The sequence below is a fragment of the Hyperolius riggenbachi genome, chromosome 1 (genome assembly GCF_040937935.1).
Source record: "Hyperolius riggenbachi isolate aHypRig1 chromosome 1, aHypRig1.pri, whole genome shotgun sequence".
NCBI lineage: Eukaryota > Metazoa > Chordata > Amphibia > Anura > Hyperoliidae > Hyperolius > Hyperolius riggenbachi.
In genome coordinates, this window is record NC_090646.1 from 281917593 (window position 1) to 281941625 (window position 24033).

Below are 24033 nucleotides of genomic sequence, written 5' to 3' on the forward strand. Positions count from 1 at the left end.
GAAATATCTCTGTAAATGACAATATTTTGATTTTTTTACACACAATTGTCCATTTACAGAGATATTTCTCCCACCCAGCATGGGTATGTGTAAAAATACACCCCAAAACACATTAAACTACTTCTCCTGAGTACGGCGATACCACATGTGTGGCACTTTTTTGCACCCTAACTGCGCTAAGGGGCCCAAAGTCCAATGAGTACCTTTAGGATTTCACAGGTCATTTTGAGACATTTGTTTTCAAGACTACTCCTCACGGTTTAGGTCCCCTAAAATGCCCGGACAGTATAGGAACCCCACAAATGACCCCATTTTAGAAAGAAGACACCCCAAGGTATTCCGTTAGGAGTACGGTGAGTTCATAGAAGATATTATTTTTTGTCACAAGTTAGCGGAAAATGACACTTTGTGAAAAAAAACAATAAAAATCAATTTCCGCCAACTTGTGACAAAAAATAAAATCTTCTATGAACTCACCGTACTACTAACGGAATACCTTGGGGTGTCTTCTTTCTAAAATGGGGTCATTTGTGGGGTTCCTATACTGTCCGGGCATTTTAGGGGCCCTAAACCGTAAGGAGTAGTCTTGAAACCAAATGCCGCAAAATGACCTGTGAAATCCTAAAGGTACTCATTGGACTTTGGGCCCCTTAGCGCAGTTAGGGTGCAAAAAAGTGCCACACATGTGGTATCGCCGTACTCAAGAGAAGTAGTTTAATATGTTTTGGGGTGTATTTTTACACATACTCATGCTGGGTGGGAGAAATATCTCTGTAAATGGACAATTGTGTGTAAAAAAATCAAAAGATTGTCATTTACAGAGATATTTCTCCCACCCAGCATGGGTATGTGTAAAAATACACCCCAAAACACATAAAACTACTTCTCCCAAGTGCGGCGATACCACATGTGTGGCACTTTTTTGCACCCTAACTGCGCTAAGGGGCCCAAAGTCCAATGAGCACCTTCAGGCTTTACAGAGGTACTTACAATTTATCACCCCCCCCCCCCCACTTGCCAGGACAGTTAACAAACCCCACAAATGACCCAATTTGGGAAAGAATACACGCTAAGGTATTCCATGAGGGCCATGGTGAGTTCATAGAAAATTTTATTTTTTGTCACAAGTTAGCGGAAAATGACATTTTGTGAAAAAAACAAACAAACCACAATTTCTGCTAACTTGTGACAAAAAATAAAATATTCTATGAACTCACCATGCACCTAACGGAATACTTTGGGGTGTCCTCTTTCCAAAATGGCATCATTCGTGGGGTCTGTCCTGGCATTTTAGGGTCTCTGCAATCATTACATGTATGGCCAGTATTAGGAGTTTCTGCTATACTCCTTATATTGGGCATAAGGGTAATGCACTCTGGGCTGAAAGGAAAAATGAACGTCAAACAATCAATCAATCAATGTGGATGAAAAAATATCTGCCAAAAAATTTTGAAAAAAATAAAGAGGGGAAGGCGTCTGCCAGGACATAGGAGCTGCCGCCCCAAAAATCCAAACCCACCAGCTCGTATGCCCTGGCAAACCTGATTTATCAATTCACACCGATCGATGTGGATGAACAAATCATTGCCAGAGTTCTTTTTTGATACAAAGTGCTTGCCAAAGCATATGAAACCCCAACACCACTCCTCGGCCCATATGCCTCGGCAAACGTATCTTTTTAACTGCGGAGGAGAAATCTCGTCCTGCAGCGCTGCATGCACCGACTTGTGTGTAAGCTGACAGACGCGCAATGTTCTGTCAGGATGCACCATCAGTGCTGCAGCTGGTTAGTCGTTCGCTCGGTCCACCTGGAAGGTTATTGGATGGAAAAAGAGAAAAAAAATACAAAAAAAAACGAAAAACAAGCAAGCAGCAAAGCAATTGCTTCATTAACATTAATAAACTTTGAACTTTTTTAATAAAAACCTTAACATTGCAAACCAAACATTAACTACTTTGCTAACCTGTTTTTTTTTTTTTTTTTTAACTTACCTCCCGAGGACAAACCTCTCCTCCCCCATGGAACAATGTGCAAAGTGCAAATCGCACAGAGTTGTGGCGAAGTACATTACGCAATTTGTCCCAAGTGAAAGGAGAGGTTTCTGGCAGCCCTGTGTATTAGGGTCTCTGGAAACCCGATGTTTGGTTTCACACTGCATATTGACATATCCGGTGGGTCGAGCCCGCCGCACCGTATCGTCCAAAACAGACCTTCAGGCAATACCACAAGAGTAGCATTCGGCCTAGTAATGAACTGCGTCGCCATAGACTAACATGACTTCCGGGCCGATCGATATTGCCACAGAAGCCACGCAGTATTGTAGGCATGCACTAGCGTTGAGTCAAGCACTTCCGGCGTAGGGGGGGACCGCAAAGTGTGACTTTTGCTAGGCATTTTGCCCTAACGCATCGCAGCAGTGTGAAATAGCACTGAGAGACCCTTGTGTGCCTACCGCTGTGTGTGTGGAGTTCCCTACACTCTAATAGTGTACCTGCTTGTGGTACCTCTCAAAACACTCCCCTAGGCATAGGCCAGGCTGGTCAGGAAAGGTGGGACAATAAACAGTGGTGTCACGCCTTATTCCAGCCCTGCTGCAGACACGACAACGTTTTCTTCGGATTCGGTGACCTGGGGTACTCGGAATTAGATAGACGTAATGCCTTCCATGCAGCCGGCTGGTTGCATCTTGGGGTTGGGCCACGGCACCTCCTGGATACAGGAGTTCCATCACGATCTGTTTATGAAATTGAATAAACGATCCAGTTCTCCCAGCCTTACTGTAGAGAACAAAGCTGTTGTAAATTGCCAATTGAATGAGGTAAAAAGACACTTTTTTATACCAGCGTCTTGTTTTTCGGGCAACTAAATAGGGCGCTAACCTCTGGTCATTGAAGTCCACCCCTCCCATGTGAGTATTATACTCATGGGCGACAAAGGGTTTTTCAATGACCTCAGTTCGCCGTTGAATTTCAACTGTCGTGTCTGCGTGAATGGTGGACAGGAAGTAAACCTCCCTCTTGTCCTTCCATTTCACCGCGAGCAGGTCGTCAGCACACAAGGCGGCCCTCTGCCCCCATTCAAGTCTGGTGGTAATGAGCCGTTGGGGGAAGCCCCGGCGACTAGGCCGCACGGTGCCACAGCATCGGATTTTTTCTATTTTTAAGTGCTGAAAGAGGGCCACACTTGTGTAATAATTGTCCACAAAAAGATGGTACCCTTTCTGGAACAAGGGTGACACCAAGTCCCACACAACCTTTCCACTGCTCCCCAGGTAGTCAGGGCATCCGACCGGCTCCAATTTTGAGTCTTTTCCCTCATAGACCCTAAAATAAGATGTATAGCCTGTGGCCCTTTCACAGAGCTTATACAGTTTCACCCCATACCGGGCGCGCTTGCTTGGGATGTACTGTTTGATGCGAAGGCGCCCGGTAAAGCGTATGAGGGACTCGTCTACGCAGATGTCCTGGTCAGGGGTATAAGCATCTGCAAATCTGGATGACAGGTGGTCTATGAGGGGTCGAATTTTGTGGAGCCGGTCAAAAGCAGAGTGGTCACTTCGATGACAGGTTTCGTTGTTATTGACGTGCAGGAAGCGCAGGATGTTCTCAAATCGTGTCCTGGACATGGCAGCAGAGTACAGGGGAACATGATATGCTGGGTCCGTAGACCAATAAGACCGCAACACATTCTGCTTTACTAGTCCCGTGTGAAGGAGAAGGCCCAAAAAATTTTTCATTTCGGAAACTTGGACTGGTTTCCACCGAAAGGGCTGGGCAAGGAACTTTTCCGGATTGGCGGTTATATATTGTGTGGCCTTACGGTTGGTCTCTGCCACAATTAAGTCTAAGAGATCCTGGGTGAAGAACAGATAGAAAAAGTCTAGGGCCGATCCTAGATTATCTGTCTCCACCTGGACTCCAGACTGGGCGGTGAAAGGGGGAAGTACGGGTGCGGCGGAATCAGGGGATTGCCAATTTGGGTTTGCCAGCACCTCTGGTAAACTAGGGGTAGTACGGGCCCGTCTTCTTGGTGGCTGCGACTGGGATCTTACTGCACCTGCCACCGAACCAGTTTCAACTTCCATGCTGGTGCTCGCCACTTCACCAGGGTCTACGGAAGTACTGGTGCTAGTCCAGGAGATGTTGTGCTGCTGGTGCCTGCCCCACCATGAAATCTCAGACCAGCACGAACACCACTCTGCTGCCCTTGAGGCCGAACCTGCGCCACCTGCGGTCCAACATGGGGTGTGGTACGCCTTAGCCGGGACCTCACCCTCGTCATCACTATCGGTCAGTGAGCCACTGCTCAATTCAGGTTCAAACTCTGACCCGGAAGATTCGTCGAATGAGGCGTCCCAATCGTCCTCATCCGACTGGGCCATGTACCTGAGAACCTCATCATCGGAATACCCCTTTCTTGCCATGGTGGGCTGCTAAATTTAGTGGGTATTCCTCTGAGACTACCTACAAAAAAAGAGCACCTACCTAGCAAAAGGGAGTATTTGAGAGGTAGAAAGCTGTGGTCACTGAGTTTTGATAAAAAAATCAAAACTGATGTTTACAGTGCCACAGCTATTGTACAGTGTTTTTTGCAGTGATCAGAAAAAAAAAATTCTGTCACTGCGGTGGGGCGGGCTGAACGCAAGTGCAGGCGAACGATCAGGCCTGATCGGGCAAACACTGCGTTTTTTTGTGGATCCTAGTGACCCTAATAGATCTGACTGCGATCAGTAATGATCACTTACAGATACTATATAGTACTAATGTTGATTAGCGACAGTGATGACGCTAATTAGTGACTGTGGTGCAGTGGGCTGAGCACTAACTGACACTTACAAAGGGGCCTAGCTAACTGGCCTAACTGCTAACACTAGTGATACTAAAAAAGTGACAGTTTTCACTGTTTTTAGATCACTTGGATAGTGACAGGGGGGTGGTGGCGAGTGGGGAATCGGAGGCAATCAGAAACAATCACAGGACAATCAAAGGAAATCACAGGGCAATCGCAGGCCAATCACAGGGCACTCAATTCCCGGGACAATCAAGGTCAATCACAGGGCAATCAAACCAATCACGACACAATCAAAGCCGATCACAGGCCAATCAAAGCAAATCACAGGGCAATCACAGGGCAATCAAACCAATCACGACACAATAAAAGCCGATCACAGGCCAATCAAAGCAAATCAAAGGCCAATCACAGGGCAATCACAGGGCAATCAAACCAATCACGGCACAATCAAAGCCGATCACAGGACAATCAAAGCCGATCACGGGACAATCAAAGCCGATCACGGGACAATCAAAGCCGATCACGGGACAATCAAAGCCGATCACAGACCAATCAAAGGGCAATCACAGGGCAATCACGGGACAATCAAAGCCAATCACGGGACAATCAAATACAATTACAGCACAATAAAATTGAATGTCAGCACAATGCAATTGAATGTCAGCACAATCAAATACAATTGCAGCACAATCAAATACAATGCACTGGGAAGGTGATTGGGGGGGGAGGGGGGCTGAGGGCGATCTAAGGGTGTGGGGGGTTGATTAGGTGCCCGCACGGGGCAGACTGGGTCCTGATCTGGTGGGTGGCAGACACAGGGGGTGACGATAGGAGATCAGTGAGGGATTACAGGGGAGAATAGATGTAAACAATGCACTGGGGAGGTTATCAGGAGGGGGGGGGGGGGGTCTGAGGGCAATCTGAGGGTCTGGGTGGGTGATCAGGTGCCCCCAAGGGACAGTTTAGGGTCTGCGCTGATGGGTGGTGGTGACAAGGGGTGATAGACAGGTGATAGATGGGTGATAGACAGGTGATCAGTGGGTAAGGCAGCTATATAGCTGTATACAGCATACAGGGGGGTGGTCTGGGAGGGGGGTCTGGGGGGGATCTGAGGGTAGGGGGGGTGATCAGGGGACCCTAGGGGGCAGTTAGGGACCTAACCTAGGGGATAGCGTCCCTAGATAGTGACAGGGAGTGATTGATGGGTTTTTAGGTGGGTGGTGGGGTGCAGATGCTGGTGTGCTGGGGTGGTCAGGGGGGGTTCTGAGGGCTGGGGTGGGCGATCGGGGGGTCTGTGTGGGTGAAAAATGTGTTTTTTTTACTTATCCTAATGGCTGCCGTCCTCTCTGATGGTCGCACGACGAGTGACCATCAGCGGAGGAGGCAGCCAGTATAATACACTTTGTTACAATAACAAAGTGTATTATACTCCTCTGATTGGCCGGATCGCCGCATTTGAAACCCGCCGGCGCTGCTAATTGGCCGGCGGGTTTCCGAGCAGGGTGGGCGGAGCCTATTGCCGGCGCCGCACAGCCACCGCTGATGCCGCCCCCCGCCGATGGGCATATTGCGGTTGTTTGGGCCCGATCTTTGCCGCCGCCCATCGGCTGGGGGCGGTCCTCAAGTGGTTAATTGTAATATATAGCTTTATGGTAACACACTGCTGCAGTGTGTTACCTCTAAAGGCACAAGTTACCAGGTACAGGAAAGCATACTTTTAGTTGCCTGTATGCTTCACTGAACCTACTGTATGTGACGAGAACACAGCGTTAATCTGTGTTTCCACTGTTTTGTTGCATTGTAATGTTGCATTGCAACTTTACATCGCAACGTCCTACTGTAAACCTAGCCTCAAACTTTTCAATGTTATTTTTTTTTCTGTTGAACTATAATTATTAAAGTGACACTGAAGCAAAAAAACTTTATGATATTTATTTATTTAAGTATATATATATATATATATATATATATATATATATATATATATATATATATATATAATGAATTGGTTGTGTAGTACGGATAATTAATCGAACATTAGTAGCAAAGAAAATAGTGTCATATTTTTATTTTCAGGTTTATAGCATTTTTTTATAACATTGCATCATTGTGTAATAATTGCAGTTTCCACAATACACTCGGCATTTTAAATGATTTTACAGAGCAGGCTAATGACCCTTTGAACTATTCTCTGCAGAAAAAAACATAAACAAAGAAGAAGCAATGAGAGACAGTTGAGATAAGTGCTTCAAAAGACAGTGCTGCCCACCACTTTATAAAGTCACAGAGCTCAGAGAAGTTTTTTTGCACAGATAACAACTGAAGGTTTTTTTTAACTCTTCCTGTACTGGAAACAATATGAGACTCATATCTGTGCCAACAATGTTTTATTTCTTAGCAGTATTACACATACAAATCATGTATTTGTAAACACATACAAACAAGAAGTACATTTACAGAGTAAAACGAGCTATGAATTACTTTTCTCCTATGTTGCTGTCACTTACTGTAGTTAGTAGAAATCTGACAGAACTGACAGGGTTTTGACTAGTCCATCTCTTCATGGGGAGTTCTCAGTATTTAATTTATTATTTACAAAAGCCCTCCTTGGAAAGGAGCTATACAAAGATGCAGGCCCCACCCCCCACCTGTTGGCACACTGTTCTGGCAGTTGGACTGAGCAACTGCCTTCATTAGGTGCTTTTGAAATTAAGAAAACCCTGAGAATTCCCCACGAGGAGATTAACTAGTCCAAAACCTGTTGGTTCTGTCAGATTTCTACTAACTACAGTAAGTGACAGCAACAAAGGATAGAAGTAATTCATAGCTCATTTAACTTTGGAAGAAATGCACTTCTTGTTTGTATGTGTTCCTTATCACAGTACTACAGTCCAAGGCCAATTTTGGGCATTGTGTCAACCAATCAACATACTGATATGTTTTTAGTTTATGAGAGGAAACCAGAGTCTCCAGAGGAAACAAAAATGATTTTATATTTTGTCAAATGTAAGTTGAAGTGTCCTTTGCAGTGGAACTTTATGGAGGCATCTTAATGCAGAAAGTCGCACTGAAATAGTAAGTCTATGTGATGCTCAGAACGAATCCAGTGCGATGTGGTCCAACAAACTCCAGTAACCCACTGCATCCCTGATATTACATAGAAGTACTAAGGTTTTGCAATCGAAATTGTGTCATCAATGGGCATCTATAACTGAGTATATATCTATTGAGACATTTCTTTACCTAAATTGTATGTATTTTTTCTAAGTGGGATATAATGTGAATGTTCACCTTTTTAAGATGGATCTAAAGACCTTGAAGGAGTAAATGAACCTTTGGTCTTTTTAATAAATTTTCCCTGGAGTATTTTGACCAAACCTGATATCTGAAGTTTCATTTATGCAAGTTGGGAGGCTTTTGTGGGTAAGGTTAACCTTTTTTTTTTTTTGATGATGCTTCATAATTGTAAAAGTGTGCTAATGCAAAAATTCTGTGTGTGAGTGCTTAAACACAACTTTAGTTTTTTTTTTCACCAGAACCATGGACGTTTGGGTGAGCCTAAACAGTGGAAATACTGCTCTAACAAGTCCTCAAACGATCACTGCTACCACTTGTGTAAGTAATACATAGATGTACCGTATTTACCTTCTGAAACAGTCTATGGTTTTATAATGTAATTGTATTTTAATTATCACAGTTGAACATAAACTAATAAGATACACTTAATTGATTTAAGTATTTTAAAGCTTCCTTTAAAAAAGCCATAGCACAATTCTTCTCCCCCCCACCCTTGATACCCAAGTATGTAAGACTGTTGAAAAACACATGGGGCCACATGCAATTCACTTTTTCTCCTAAGTTTTTTCCTACAGTATATTTTTTTTATCTTCTCTTTACAATTACTTTTCAGCATTTTGCATTTGAACAAGTAACAGAAAGTAGGTGAAAAAGTATTGTCAAATTTATTTTGAGTATTTTCTTGCGTGTTGATGGTTTAAAATACATTATATTGACAAGGTGTGAAAATATCTCCTAGGAGAAAACTTAGGAGAAAAGATAATTGCTTATGAGCCGATCTTACTGATAATAATTAGAACTTTTTTTTATGTGACCCTTCGGGTAAACCTGAGATGAAAGAGTGGAAACATTTTATACATACCTGGGGCTTCCTCCAACCCCCTCCAATCAGATCGCTCCATTGATGCCATCCTCCGTCTCCTGGATGGTCCAGTAGATGCCCCATTGTACACAGGGGAGCAGAGGTAGACACAAGGGGTAGAGAGGACACAAGTGTGGCAGAGGATACGGGGGGGGGGGGGGGAGACACGAGGTGGACAGAGGACACAAGCGGGATGGAGTACACAAAGGGAGCAGAGGACACAAGCAGGGCAGAGAACACAAGGGGTCAGAGGACACAAGGGACAGACAGGAGGACATAAGGAGGACAACAGAAACAAGCTGTACACAGGAGGACTCATGAAGGACAGGAGGACACATGGGGAAAAGAGGACACATGGGGGGCAGGAGAACACATGGAGGACATAGGAGGAAACATGCGAAGTACAAGAGGAACATAATAATTTGAGGGGGATAACATCTACAAGACGCCCTTGGACCATGGACATACCAGGTTTAGTATATATTTTTATTCTCTCAACCTAGGTGCGTCTTCTAGTCTGGAATGTCTTATATTCCGAAAAATAAGGAAGAATCAATGTATTAGATTGATTGTAACATTCAAAACATCTGAATAATGTATCACGCACCTGTGTTCAATTATTCTCCTATTAAGAAAAAAAATGATTGAAAACTCTGAAAAAATTGCTTGGGTCTTTAAATCAAGAAATGGACAATCTGTGCTACACCATTCATTACTCTGAAAAATCCTGTATAATAGGACCCCTGTGTCCCTGCATCCTCCTGTGTCCTTTTGTCCGTACATGGTGCCTAGCGTGCATGTGCTGCACGAGGGCGGACTTGGGACAGCTCAGGAGGATGGGTGCAGGGGGCGGCTGTGTGCTCGTTGCGGCATGTGGACCTGTGCGCACGCTGGCGTGCCCGACAAGTTCCTCTCTTACCGCCACCCCGAGTGCTGCTCTGCACGGCCAGCCACAGACCTGAATACATTGCCCTGCTCTTTGTGGGCTCATCTGATCCTGCCCACCCCGATCATGTCCAGCTGAAGACCTGCACACATTGGATTGCCTTGCTGTTTGCAGGCTCAACCGATCCTGACGCCCTGATCAATGCCAGTCACAGAAGGGGGTGAGGGGGAGAAGGGGGTCACAGCTGAGCTCTAGCACCCATTTTTAAATGGGCGGGCTTATTTCTGGTTTATAAGAATCATCTACCACTCTTGATCTACTTATATTGAAAGAAAAAAACTGGACATAAAGAAAAAAACACCTTTTAATTTTTGGGAACAACTGATCATTTTAATCTGTTAAAAACAGGAAAGTCAAGTCTTTTTATTGTTCCATGTAGTGCCACTTTACATCTTACAGTGTATGGTAGTCACATTACATTTACTTTTTCCTTTTTATTCAAATAATGTGAATAGTACATAATCATTGATATCACAGAGTCATTTGCCTTGTTTTTGTATGCCTCCCTTATAGAAACTTGTTTTGAAAGCCATTGTTCAGTAAGACTATCATGACAGCAGATTAGTGTTTCTATAGTAGCAGCTAGATTGTTGAGCTGAGATCACGTATCTCTGGAACATTTTTTGATAATGTTAATGAACCAGCGGACAATTTGCAAGTTATTTGCTGCTGCTCGGGTCAGACGAGTAGAAGACAACAAAAACACTCGCACACATACTTCGTCAGAGAATTCATTAAAACCTCTCTTGTCCTGTAGGCCTGTTAACGTTTAAATTAACACATTTGTGCCCTAATAGCTATAATTTATTATAATATATTGCAGCCTGGTCCTATAAATTATGCGACATTCAGTTTTCAGGAAATGTCACAAATAACAGGTTTGTTAAAGTTAGCAAGACATGCACATTTTAAATTGTAAATACTGGCTCAGGAAATTTAGACAACCATTTTATATATGGAAAATGTTTTAGCTGATGTTTTGCTGCTGGCTATTGTTGCACACCCTTACAGAAAATTAAAGTGTACCACTATAAATCATGGGAAGTTTGAGGGAATAGGGTATCAAGTTAAATTACTGATATTTAATATTTCAAGAATGCGCAACCAGTTTAATAAACACAGCCCCCAGTCGGACAAAAACTGCATCATGACAAATTCAAACAAAAAGACCTCTAGTGTAGAGCCAGTATTATATGACCAGGGCAGGTTCTAAACTTCTTGCTGCCTGAAACAAAGTTGCGAGGATGCACGCCCCACACCCCCCCTCCCCTTTCCCCACTGGGTGCCAACAGCTAAAGGTGGCTGGCTGGGGCAACATGCACACACACACTTACTCAGTCATACAGGCGAAGCAATACAGGGAAATTTCAAGAGACTCTGAAGCGAATAAAATTAGCTATTTGTACCTTATTATTCGCTCCAGGAGTCTCATCAGAAGTAAACCGCCACATCTCTGCCACAAATCGAGAGGTATAGACACCCCCCCCCCCCCCAAATCCCTGTGCAAAAATCCAGGACCAACTTGGAAATGCCGTCTAGTTTGCCCCCCGAGGATTTGGGGGGTCTAAAGTGCTCGTTCTGCGGTGGGGATGCGATGGTTTACTACTGCTGAGAGCACTGAAGCGAAATCAAAGGTAAAAATGGCAATTTTTTTTTTGCTTCAGTCTCTCTTTAAAGGGAAACCAGAGGGCAGAATGGCACATGGAGGAGCTAGCAAAGAGCAGTGCATTTATAAATAAGGGGTGTGCCAGCACTCACAGACTCACAGAAGGGAAGCTCTGTGCTCCATGAGTCAGGCAGAAGCAGCAGAACAGAGGTAGAGACTGAAAAAGATCAGCTGAATGTAGAGCTGATGCTGCTCCCTGCAGTCTGCTGACCAGAATCACGTGATTCAGTTTGTTTCATGGTAGAGCCATCGCTGTCTATGACACTGCCATATCTAATTGAAATTCTCATACCATTTTTGCACTGCAGGTCTTAGCTTTATTATGATTGACATGGTAACTCTCAATCCTCTGCATTTGAGACTTTACAAACCCCCCTCTCAAACACAAGTGCCCATGCTTTTTTGTGTGGGAAAGCAAATTAGAAATTCACTTGTGTAAAAGCATGGCCAGAAGATGAGGATAGATCCTGCACTGGAATAGTAGGGTGTCAAAAGATATGGAAAGCCTCTGGACTTTCCAGAGACTTCCTACTACTGAGAATCTAGCTCTTTCTGTATAGAATGCTTCAGGGGTACTTTGAAGTGTTTCCAACCAAAGTATTTATCTATAATATAGGTAACTGAAAGACATATACAGTTCATGTATAGTGCAAATAAGATCATATAACCATACAAGTATACAATGCTTTGGTAAAGCAAATACAGCGAAAGGTAAGAAGCAATGGGGAAGGCACTGCCCTTAGCAGCATGCAATACAGAAATAATATAAGTAGATAATAGAAAAAGTTAAAGAATATGTGCTCGCTAGGTCTTGAAGATGGGACCATAAAGGAAGTCCTACATTTCATGTTTTAAAAGCATGTTTAGTAACGACAGCTCCCATATTTCTGTATGTATAACATTACTTTAAATGATCATTAGCAAATGCAGTGTGAATTGAATGTGAGCACTTAAAGTATTTAAAGTATGTACACATTCTGTATTGCATGCTAAAAATTGTAGTCACTGTGGGTGTCATGCACAAGATGCATTGCATGGATTATCTCTCCATGGGTCTAATTCAATTCCAGGGAAAAAAGATGTGCTTAGCATACAAGGTAACCACTGATCCAACTGTAATATCAATGATCCTGATGCCTGTAAGAATTGTTGTTTTTTTCCCCACGTCTTCTGCACATGTCTGCTTCACTAGAGGCCGTTAAGAGTTACGTCCTCTGTGTGGCGGTCTGTGACTGATAGGACGTAACTTTAACTTCCTTGAAGTCCCCCCGCTCCCGAAGCAATCGTGTGCACCCGAGAGGAAAGTTGAAGCTGATGTCTTAATCCCCCCCCCCCCCCGGCGATCGTCGCTCCTCCTCTGCTCTGCCTGGCATCCATCCTCGCTCTGCAGCCGAGTTCTGGGTCCCAGCTTGATGACGTCCTGAAGCCAGGATGCAGAACTTAGCGGCAGCACGAGGCTGTAAGTCGGGGAGAGAGGAGGTGGGGAGAGATGCTCTTTGCAGGACCCAGGGGTGTGAGTAATGCACTGGGGGCACCTGGCTATACTGGGGACACCGATGGCTAGCTATCTATACTGGGGGTACTGCTGCCTGGCTATCTAAACTGGGCACACCTAAACCAGGCAAACTTGTTAAGCTTAAAAAAGTGACACAACCTCCACCCTCCCAAGCCTCCTTTAACCCTTCGTCCCCTGTGCATGCTGGTATTGCCTGAACCACACCAACCTGCATGGTTAATTTCTTGGTAGGACTTCTCAAAGATAATATATTTTTTCAGTCAAAGTATGGACTCAGGCAGGAAGGCAGGCAGGAACCCATAATTGGAGAGAGGGTTTGACTCAGGCTGGGAGCACACTAGGCAGTGCAGAAAAGTATGCATTCTCTGCACTGTGCATTTTTATTTTTCTGCTTTTTGTTTGCGATTGTGTTTTACATGCATTTTGGTGTGTTTGCGGTTTTCAGTATTTTCCTTTTATCAATGAAGTAAAATACAGTATCATAATTAAAAAAATGCATGTAAAAATGCAGTCCTCTGCATCTACATTTAGATACATGGGGCTTGATTCACTAAGACAAATAGCACGCTTTATCAAAGTTAGCATGCCTTATCAAAGTTAACAAGCCTTATCATAGTAGCATAGCGAGCTCTATGAACCCGCAGGGGCTCAGGGCAGGACGAGAGTGGAGCTCTTCTCATTGCCAATTAGCAGGCATAAGTTTGCAATGCTACACTGATAAAGCATGCTAACTTTAATAAGGTGTGCTAACTTTGATAAGGCATGCTATTTATCTTAGTGAATCAAGCCCATTATGTGTTTTTTTTTTACGTGCGTTTTTTAAAATTATGCAGCAAGATATGCATTTTAAACTGTAAAATACTCATATATATGCGTTTTACATGCAACCCATACACTTTGATTTACAGTAAAAATGCTAGTATTTTTTGCAATGCTAGCGTTTTTGCTTAGTGTATTCTCAGCCTCATAGAGGTGTGATCGGATTATTGTAGATTAATTCAGCAAGTGGCAGTAGTGAAATTAAATTGTCTTGAATAAAATAGGTGAATCAGTGTAAATATTGTTCCAATGTCTGTTTGGTTTGAGCATGAAAATGGTTTCTGGTGAAAAGCTAGACTTTTCTGGGATTATGCAGAAGTGTAATGAATTTTGCACAAACTCTGTCTGCAGGTGATAAGGCTGAAAAAACAGCAACTATATAGTATTCACAGAATTTACTGTTCTCTTCCACAGCAGCTATCTGATAAGCTCCCTGCTATAAAACGCACGGGGCCTTAGGCTTGGTTCCCACTTGGAGCGGATGCAAACCGGCACTTTACGCTATCTGTTTTGCATCCATCTGTCTGCTTTGATCTCAATCTTTGATACTCACGTATCTTCAGTCTCCTGACTCCTCCACTCGATCCCTCCCGAAGCCAGTAAACAAACAATGCAGGCCGCAGCACAGATCTTCTCATAGGAATACAATATACCTCCATAAACCAATGAGGATTTTTTCTGTTGATGTTTCCCATTGGTCTTTTGCAACCCAGAGAGGATCCCCATGCTTATATATCAACATGTGCTCAGCACCGATCTGGTTCCTTGGACCCAGTGGAGGAATCAGCAGAAGCAGAGCTGGGGTAATAGAAGCAGACATGGCGACCACCCTAGTGTGAACGGACAATGTTCGTTTTTTTGCATATGTGCACAAAAATGGGGCAGGTACAAACAATTGGAAGCCGATCCTATTTTTAACAATAGGCTTCGCTTCCTACACTGAGCAGAGCTTGCAAAAACGTTTTTGCAACAAGTGAGAATTTAACCTAATTCAATTCACTTTTTCTCCTCTGTTTTCTCTTGGTGATATTTTTACATCTTATCAATAAAAAGCCTTTTAACCACTTCACAGCTCCAGTACAGTATATCTACTCCCCTGCAGACTTCATCTAACCGCCCAGGGGAGTAAATATACGTACTCCCGCTGCTACCACTGCTGAAAGCGCTCCCGCTTATTTGTGCACTCGTTCATGTTGCCATCTGCCCACCAGGGGATCAATGAATTTGAAAGCAATTCCTAATCATTGATCTAAGTCCCCGTAGCAATTATCGGCACCTTTTATGAGAAGCTGCACGATCATTCTAATAAATAAAAGTTTCCCATCTTCAGTACACTTCCTGTAAGCATACATGTTTCGCTTACAGGACATATAACAAAAAAAAGACTGAGGCCATTTTGTGGCCAAATAGTAAAACTACATCTAAAAGTACTTTTTTTAAATGCAAAGACCTGTTTTTACATTTTAAATTAACCCCTTACCTCCCACACTCCCCAATAGTTACCAACATTTATTTTTTTTGTAAAAAAAATACAATGAAATAAATTTACAATTATAAAAAATGCATTAATAGTTTTCTTAGGGACTGAACTTTTTTAATATGTATGTCAAGACGGTATAATACTGTTAGTTTATAAATTATGGGCTTTTTATTAATGATGGATGCAAAACTGAAAAAAAATGCATCTTTATTTCCTAATAAAATATTGGCGCCAGACATTGTGATAGGGACATCATTTAAATGGTGTAATAACCGGGACATATGGGCACATTAATTACGTGGATTTTAATTACGGTAGCATGCATTATTTAAAAATTATAATGGCCGAAAACTGAAAAATAAGGATTTTTTTCCAATTTTTTTCTCATTTTTCCATTAAAAAACATTTAAAATAAAAAAATTCTTGGCATAATGTACCACCCAAAGTAAGCCTAATTAGTGATTAAAAAAACCACATTTAACACATTTCATTCTGATAAGTAGAGATAAAGTTATCGGCAAATGAATGGAAGGAGCTGAAAGGTGAAAATTGCTTGGATGCTGAAGGGGTAAAACCCCTCAGTTGTGAAGTGGTTAAGCCACCAGCAAGACAGAAAATATAATATTTTAACAGTACTTTTTCACCTACTTTTTGGTACTTTTTCATTTGCTGAGTGCAGAAAAATGTTTGAAACGGAAGATGAAGAATGGTCTCCAATGAGAAAAAGTGAATTGAATAAGGGCCACAGTCTGTTAGCCCTCTCAGTGCTCCCTGCAAAGTGAAGTGAAAAATACACCATTAAACCTCTCAATAACTTTTTTATGAAAAAAAATGTCTATAAAGGTTATCATGGTTCCACTTATTTGTTACAGCAGAGAGGAAAATTTGACTAGTTCCACATGAATATATGATTGAAGTTTTTTTTTTCCTTATCAAAGGTCATCACCATGTTATAGGTTATCCGACATAGTCGGGGATTGCCTGATGCCGGATGTGTGTAATTTCTGGTTGCGTCATACTATGCCCACAGGAGAGTGAATGCAGAGCAGTGTTTAGTGGAAATGACTTACAAGAGTTTTACTTCCTGCAACTGCTGTCCGCTCTAATGCATCCACTTTGTACGGCTTGGATGCATGCAGGTTGCCTAATGCGGGTCAGGTGACACATCGTGAGCCATACAAGGCTGCAGCTGAGCAGCCGGCAGCTGGAGGAAGTAAAGAGGACCCGTGCCCAGAGCTCTTACAAGTTGTTTCCCCTGTGCGCTGCACTGCATAGTCTGAGAGGACTACCCCCAAGTCACCCCCCTTCCCATTTACTGCTGGTTAGTTAAGACTGCAGGTTTGTACAGTGCTGGATAACTGGGACTCAACTGTAGTTAGTAAAGTCGGAATTCCGAACTTGTTGTTTGTTGTAAATAACTGGTGTAGTGCCATCTATTCAGGAAATAAACATTACGTAGCGCTGGAAAACGTGTTGTAATGTATCAACCTCACATATTCACTAATGAAGCAGTGAGATAACATGTCATTCAGAGAGATAGTAGCTGCTTAAAAAAAAGATCAGATAATTTAAGTACTGGTACATATTGAAACTGGTTCTATTTACATGTGCCCTTGTTTTATTCCCACAGGCCAGTGGCTTGGGTGCTGTTATTGCCATACTTGTATTATTGCTGATTGCAGCTCTTGTCTCATTCTGGTGGTTTTGGCCTCTCTGCTGCAAAGTGGTAAGTTGTAGATAGAAATAAAAATATGATTAAACATTTTTAACATGAAAATAGAAATGAAAGAGAAAATGCTTTAAACTTTCCATTATCCTCATGTTCTCATGCCATCAGGAGCAGACAATAAAAAGATTGTAAATAAAATTGTCCTGCATATGGTGTCTTGAGGACAAGTGATGAGCCAGATGTTGACGGATTCTCTAAAATCATTGCCTTTATGTTTTAGAGATGGCAGTCATAGCAGTTAACAGCTTAACAGTGCGGCATTACCTGGTCCATCCCTACTAAAATATTTTAGAAATGCACTACAAAATGAAATTGGTAGGTTGTAGACCATTATAGTCTGTCATCTGTTATATGATAATCCTTTGCAAAAAAAAAAAAAAAATTCTTTTAGATATAAAATAATATTCCATTTAATCTATAATTGGATGTGTTTCAGCCTGCTGCTTGTGGCTGCATTCCCATTGTATTGTCTAGCAGAGTCAGATCAGTGCTAATAATTTTAACATTTGTAGCTTTTAAAATCTCCGATAGAAAGTGTGTAGTTTTTAGGCAGAGCATTTGCATTTAGAAAGTGTAGCCAGATTATCATGAATGCATTTTTTAATTTGTAATTCATGCCGGACAAATCAACATCAAAGCAATCATCATTTGTATATAAAAGCACTCACAACAAATCTACTGGTAATGGGTAGGTAAGCTGTGTTTATTATTTTGCGTGCTTACAGTGTTTAAGAAAAGGAAATGAAATTGTATTGTATTCCTCTAGTGTTTCATCATCTTCCTGTATATTTTAAATAGCAATCTTCTCATTTCCTTCCTCAACATGTGCACAGTATAGAATGCTAAATCATTACATATGCACATCTTTTTTTACTGTGCACTTTTCAACTATGGTTTCAAATGAATTAGTCTACTGATGGAAAAAGTACATAGAGACAACAAGTTAACTCTAAAATTGACAAAGCAAAGAAGTGATTGTTGGAATTCACAGAATCATATGTGAATACAGAATGAGTGACCCTAGACTGATGCAGAGTTTGAAAATATCTCATGTCTTGCTGTGGTAGAGAGATTGAAAGCCCATACCCATGACACGATTTTGGCACCATTTTTTCCAGTGACTTTTTCCATGATTTACAATTAGTTTTCTCAAAATCATGTAACATTATTTAACTAAAGGCAGTTAAACGATGATTAGCGATGTGCAGCGATCGTGACCTTCACAATGGATCCCATCGTAGACTATCGTTCTGATCCATGTAGCCCATCGCTCAGCAAACTATGGCCCGGCCCAGGTGCCCTGCTTCTCCAGCCCGCCGACTGGCGGCCGGATTCCTCACCTTATCCCTCCTTCCCGAGTTGCGAGTGACGGAGGATTTAAAACTCACCTCAGCCCCAATTCCAGCATCTCGTGTCCATGGCAACAGGACATCACATGAATCACTGTCAGGACGTGCCAGCGTGTAATCCGCTGACATGTTCTGACAGTGAGTCATGTGACACCCTGTTGTCATGGAGACAATTCTGGAATCGGAGCTGGTGAGTTTTAAAGTTCCCTGCTTGCCGCCCCCTCTCACTCTTCAGAGAGGGAGGGGGAAGGAGGGGAGAAATTTGAGGAATGCAGTCCGCAGAATGGCCGTGCTGATTACCGCGAGTGTTTAAAGTCTTGTTCAAACCCGTCGCTTTGTCCAGCGGTACGCGGTTGCAGAAGATGGATCAGGGATCCGCTCGTTTTTCGTAACGCTGCAGATCCCTGATCCATCTTTAGGTGAGTACTTAGCTTAAGACTATGTGCTGCTATTACTATATAGTATTTCACTTCTTTTCAGCAGCTGCGTTGGTTCAAACATTAATAATCTGAAATACTGTAATGAGCCTGAAAAACATATCTGCACCTTTTCCCATGTTTTAAAGGGAACCTTAACTGGGAGGGATATGGATGTTTCCTTTTAAACCATACCAGTTGCTTGTCAGTCCTGCTGATCTCTTTGGCTGCAGTAGTGGCTGGATCACAGACCTAAAACAAGCGTGCAGCTTATTCCAGTCTGACTTCAGTCAGAGCACCAGGTCTGCATGATTGTTGAGGGGCTGTGGCTTAAAGTATTAGGGCTGGTTCACACTTGATGCTTTTTCAGTGCTTTGCTGATCGCCAGCGATCAGCAAAGTGCTGCTACTAATGTATCCTTATTGATGCATTCACACTGCGGCTTTTTGATTTCGATCTATCGCAAACATGCTGCATGCATCGTCTTTGGGGCGGTTGCGCTGTGATTATCGCTCTATTGATGGGAATCACAAATCCAGAGCGCGCTAAATTGGCAAGATTTTGCAGCTGAATCGTGATTGTGGAACGAACACGATCGCAGGGCAAGAGGTGGGCAAACACTGAGTGTAAACTAGCCCTGAGAGACACAGGATCAGCAGGAGAGTCAGGCGACTGGTATTATTTGAAAAGCAGAAATCCATATCCTTCTCAGTTTGGGTTCCCTTTAAAGCGGAATGAAACCCAGCATTTCTGCTCTAATAGATTATTTACTGCATATTATATACAACCAGCATTGTTTTTTTACTAGAACAGCATTCAAAGGGTTACACACAGGACTTAGAAGCTTCCGTGCCAGCAAAGCTGGACGCATCTGAAGTTGTAGATAATGTTATCTTGTGTTTAATTGTATCAAGTGAGGAATGTAAACAAACACTTCTCAGACACTGCCCGGGTCCACTGAACAAAGTCAAACAATTAAGAAAGCATTTCTGCTTGTTAGAACATGAATAAAGCAGTTATAAATAAAATGCAAAGTCAGCTTTCAGAGCAAAAAAAGTGTGCTTTGGGATCGTATAATTTCTAAATGACTACTAGTACTTATGCACAAAAGCAAATATGATAACCGAATGACATACAAAAAGTAGGAAAAACATGTTTTTATCGAATATTATGTCAGGATTTCATACCACTTTAAGGAACGTCTTCTATGCAAAGTTGCAAAAAAAAAAAAAAAATCAAAACACATCAGTACAACTTATTGAAATGCTTTGCATGTTGTAAACCATTTCTTATGTATAAGCAATTACTGTATACAAGAGCCATCTTGAAATTAACACCTGCTTGCTTTTATCTGACATGCAAGGTATTCATTTTGTGTAATTTAACTTGCACCTGTCAGGTTTACCTCTTCTCTCACTGCACCAGTTCTTACATGACTGTAGAATTTAGAATGCCAGTAACTGTTTGGAGGTAATTATGTGGAGAAATAACCAGAAGATGCAGTAGCCCATATGCATTTAAAGAGAATCTGTAATAAAAAAAAGTGCCCTTGGGAGAACTTACCCCGTGAGGGGGCAGCATCTGGATCCTAATGAGGCTTCCTCCTGTGCGTATCCGCCAACAAGCTTATTGGTGGATTTTCAGGGGGAGACAGCAGATAAGGGCTACACAGGAGGACATTAGGATCCAGAGGCTTCCCCCTTCTGTGGTAAGTACCCCCAGGGCACTTTTTTTTTATTACAGATTATCTCCTAGGTGATATGTTCTCACTTTGGGCCATATCCTATTAACTTTTCTAGTGAATTTTCTCCAAGGAAATAATTTTTCACCATATCTAAAATCTAATTTTTCAGTACTTAGCAATTGAAAAGGTACTTGAATGTAGGTAAAAAGGGTACATGCGTACAGGGGTGCAATTAGGCGAAGCATGCATTGCAAAGTGTGGCGATAAAAACCGTCACAGTGGATGGAATCTGTAACATCCCAGATGACTCTCTTGCAAAGTGCCATGATCCACGGGCAGGAAGATGGATCAGGGAACCTCATTCACTTGGAGGCATCGTGTTGAGGTTTCACGCCAAATGGAGACAGTCTCTACCTGCCTAAACAGTCGTTGCCTGGGTTGGGGATCCGGCTTTGTGCTTATCTGTATGACTAGAAATTCTCAGTTCCCCAAATCCTACACTAAGTGTCTCCCAGCTTTCTTGCTTTTGTTTTCTTGAGGTCTGAGGTCTTGTAATCCCATCAGTCCTAATGCTAGTTTTATTTTCAGTCAGTTATACTATCTTCTTTTTTAGGTTATCAAAGATCCACCACCTCCACCACCTCCTGCACCTGTTGAAGAGGTATGCTAGTTTTTTATATGTAATGCTGACATAACTCATTGTAGATTGTTCCTTTTTAATTTTTTATATATTTAATTAGACCCCATTATAAGTATTAGATCAATGTTGATGATGAAGATGTATTTTTGATGCTTACGCCAAATGAACATCAATTATTTATTACAAATAATTCCAGCCTAGACTGCAGGGTACTGCATTTTGCGCATTTGTAAAATATGCAGAGGTCTCCTTTGGGAACAGATTTTGTACCGAGTTCTTTTCATTTTGATAGAAAAAAATTGTAGGGTCATACATCAAGACTGTGCTATACACAATGGAATAGAGCTGAGCAAAGCAGACTTATAGAAGCACTTGGGAATGCTGGTTAGAAGTAAGCTAAATAGCAAAACTCAATGTCAGCAGCAAAGTACATACAGTGTTTAGAGATAAAACATGATGTAAATATATTTTCATCCTTGTATAAATTACTTGAAAGGTCACATCTGGAATAGCTCAGGAATCAGAGTACTCAAATGTTACATTTTCTGTGTTCTACAAGGCTTCTGCAGCTGAAAACCAGGCCTGAAAATACTGAACATATGACTAAATGCAGTTCAGGAGTTAGTTTCAGGCTTTATGGCTATGACTGCTGTAGACATTTATGTTGCAGGTGTGTTGCATATTGCATGCCACTTTGAACTATGCCAAACAAATGCAATATCTGTAGGGTTTAGTTTTAAAGTTTTAAGCTGCATATTTTTCCCAACAAATTTGCAAAAAAAAAAAAAAACCTTGAAAAGCTAGCATCTCATTGATCCACTGGACCAATGCTGCTGCTTATATTGCATTATCCTGCTGTTTAGGATGTATTTGACATCAGGAATCCAATTAGCTTATACCCAGATAAAAGCAAACAATTGACTACATTGATGTAGGAAAATAAATGTGCCAGTGATGGGGCTGAATGAATGAAGAACTAAAATCTAGCATCATTTAGTAGCAATATTCTTGTGTATAAAGTAATTGTACACATGTTAAAGTTTCTAATCAGGCTGCAAGCGTCTTATAGACTCTGGTTTGTAAAGGAGAGAACGTATGTGAAAATGCAATTGAAGCAAAACTTATTCTTTATCCTAGTGGCTAATATCAGCTTCTAATGCATGCCCTTGTCATCCTTTGTAACAGAGAGGGCACAAGTACAGCACTGTAAGAAATACCTGATGCAGTTACACATTAACATGTATCTCTGCTTTCTGCCTATAAACTGAAAAACTATATTGTTTAAATTCATATGGTAAACATTTTATTTCTAATTAAAGGACATCCGCAGTGAAAATAAACTGATGAGAAAAACAATTGTATCCATCCTCCTTCTCCTAAAAATGACATTTTTTTTAGATATTCCACATTTTCATTTTATATTTAAATCTAGTTGTTAAGTTTTCATTTCATTGTCTCAGCTCAATGACACCTTCACTGAAGTATGCTAGAGCTCAAATCTATGAATTATTATTTTATCTCTAAATTATTATCTCTTTCCTGCTCCAGGAAGCCATTTCCTGACAGGAATGTATTTTATGGCTGTAATTACTTATCAGTGAGGGTTATGCTATAGTCTGACGTAGTCCGACCCGGTACCGACCCGGACAGAAACTGTCACTTGCATACCTGATGTTTAACTCTTTCAGGCAGAGAAAGAAAAAAAGGAACACAGCCTAGTTATTTGTGTGCTTGGCACTATACATACACATGTCTATCTCATCATGTCACATGTCACCTCGGTTGTCCTTTAAAGTTGTACCGTAGTGACATATAGTAGAATGCAGTTAAATATTTAGGCTTTATGTCGATTATCCTGGTTTCAGCATGAGAAACACTTCCTATATCTACATATTGCAATTTATTGGTATGTAGCTCTGTGCATTCAATGAGGTCACAGCCTAGGTTATTTAACTATGTGGAATGCTCTTCCCCGAGCATTCTGGAAGACCAGGTGTTTTTTCTACTGACTTCAGAACACAGAATAAACAAACATTCTGCAGAAATGCACCTGGCAGCACAAAAGATGTTGCCACCTGTGCTTCATTGCAGAATTTAAATCGGGGTGAGGAAAGATTTTATAATTGGCAAACTCTGACTAAGTAATTTATAAAGTAATATTTGTTAAAATAAGCAATTTTATTTATCACATTATTTTCAGTACAGTTCCTCTTTAAATGCATGATGTTGCATCTGAATCTACTGTATGTGTGGTTGCCCAGTGTATAAGAGTGTAATGGCCCGTACTCACGGGCTGCAAAAGTGGCCTGTCGCCAGCACACGTGAGCGTGTGGGCGACAGGCCGGCGACAGCTCCTCGCCAGGTCCCTCCGCGTACACACGCGGAAGAGGGACCAGCGGCGCGACGGAAGCTGTCGCCGACGTTCCTCCTCCCCCCGCCGGAAGCTCCGCATACCTCAATGGAGGTTGCTGTCACTAGTCCGCGTACTCACGCGGACTAGCGACAGTTGCGGCGGAGTTGTGGCGGCGACTGCCGCCAGGCGATTGACCGCGCCAATCGCCTGGCGACATCAGCGACGGGCGACAGTTCGGGGTGCGCGCCCGTGCGACGGTGCATACTCACGGGCGACCTGTTGCCGCAACACGCGCGCGCCGCGTATTGCGGCGACAATTGTAGCCCGTGAGTATGGGCCATCAGGAAACATAAATACATCTCCGTGTGCAACTTATTGCATCTCTCCCGCTGTGCTTCTCTTTGTGCCCGCTTCATTTCAGAGGTCATACATTAGGAGTTGACATTAGCCTATGTGGAGAGGCTTCATTTGTGTTTTCACAATT

General features: G+C 42.2%; 1 protein-coding gene across 1 annotated transcript in view; it reads left to right on the top strand.

Annotated features, from left to right (window-relative positions):
• The window catches only part of ANTXR2 (ANTXR cell adhesion molecule 2), a 227514-nt gene that overhangs the window by 121163 nt on the left and 82318 nt on the right, over nt 1-24033 (top strand). Inside the window, exons 12-14 of the mRNA XM_068233653.1 lie at nt 8329-8407; nt 17009-17104; nt 21170-21217. Coding sequence (XP_068089754.1) covers nt 8329-8407; nt 17009-17104; nt 21170-21217 — 223 coding nt within the window. The remainder of the gene's footprint in view (nt 1-8328; nt 8408-17008; nt 17105-21169; nt 21218-24033) is intronic.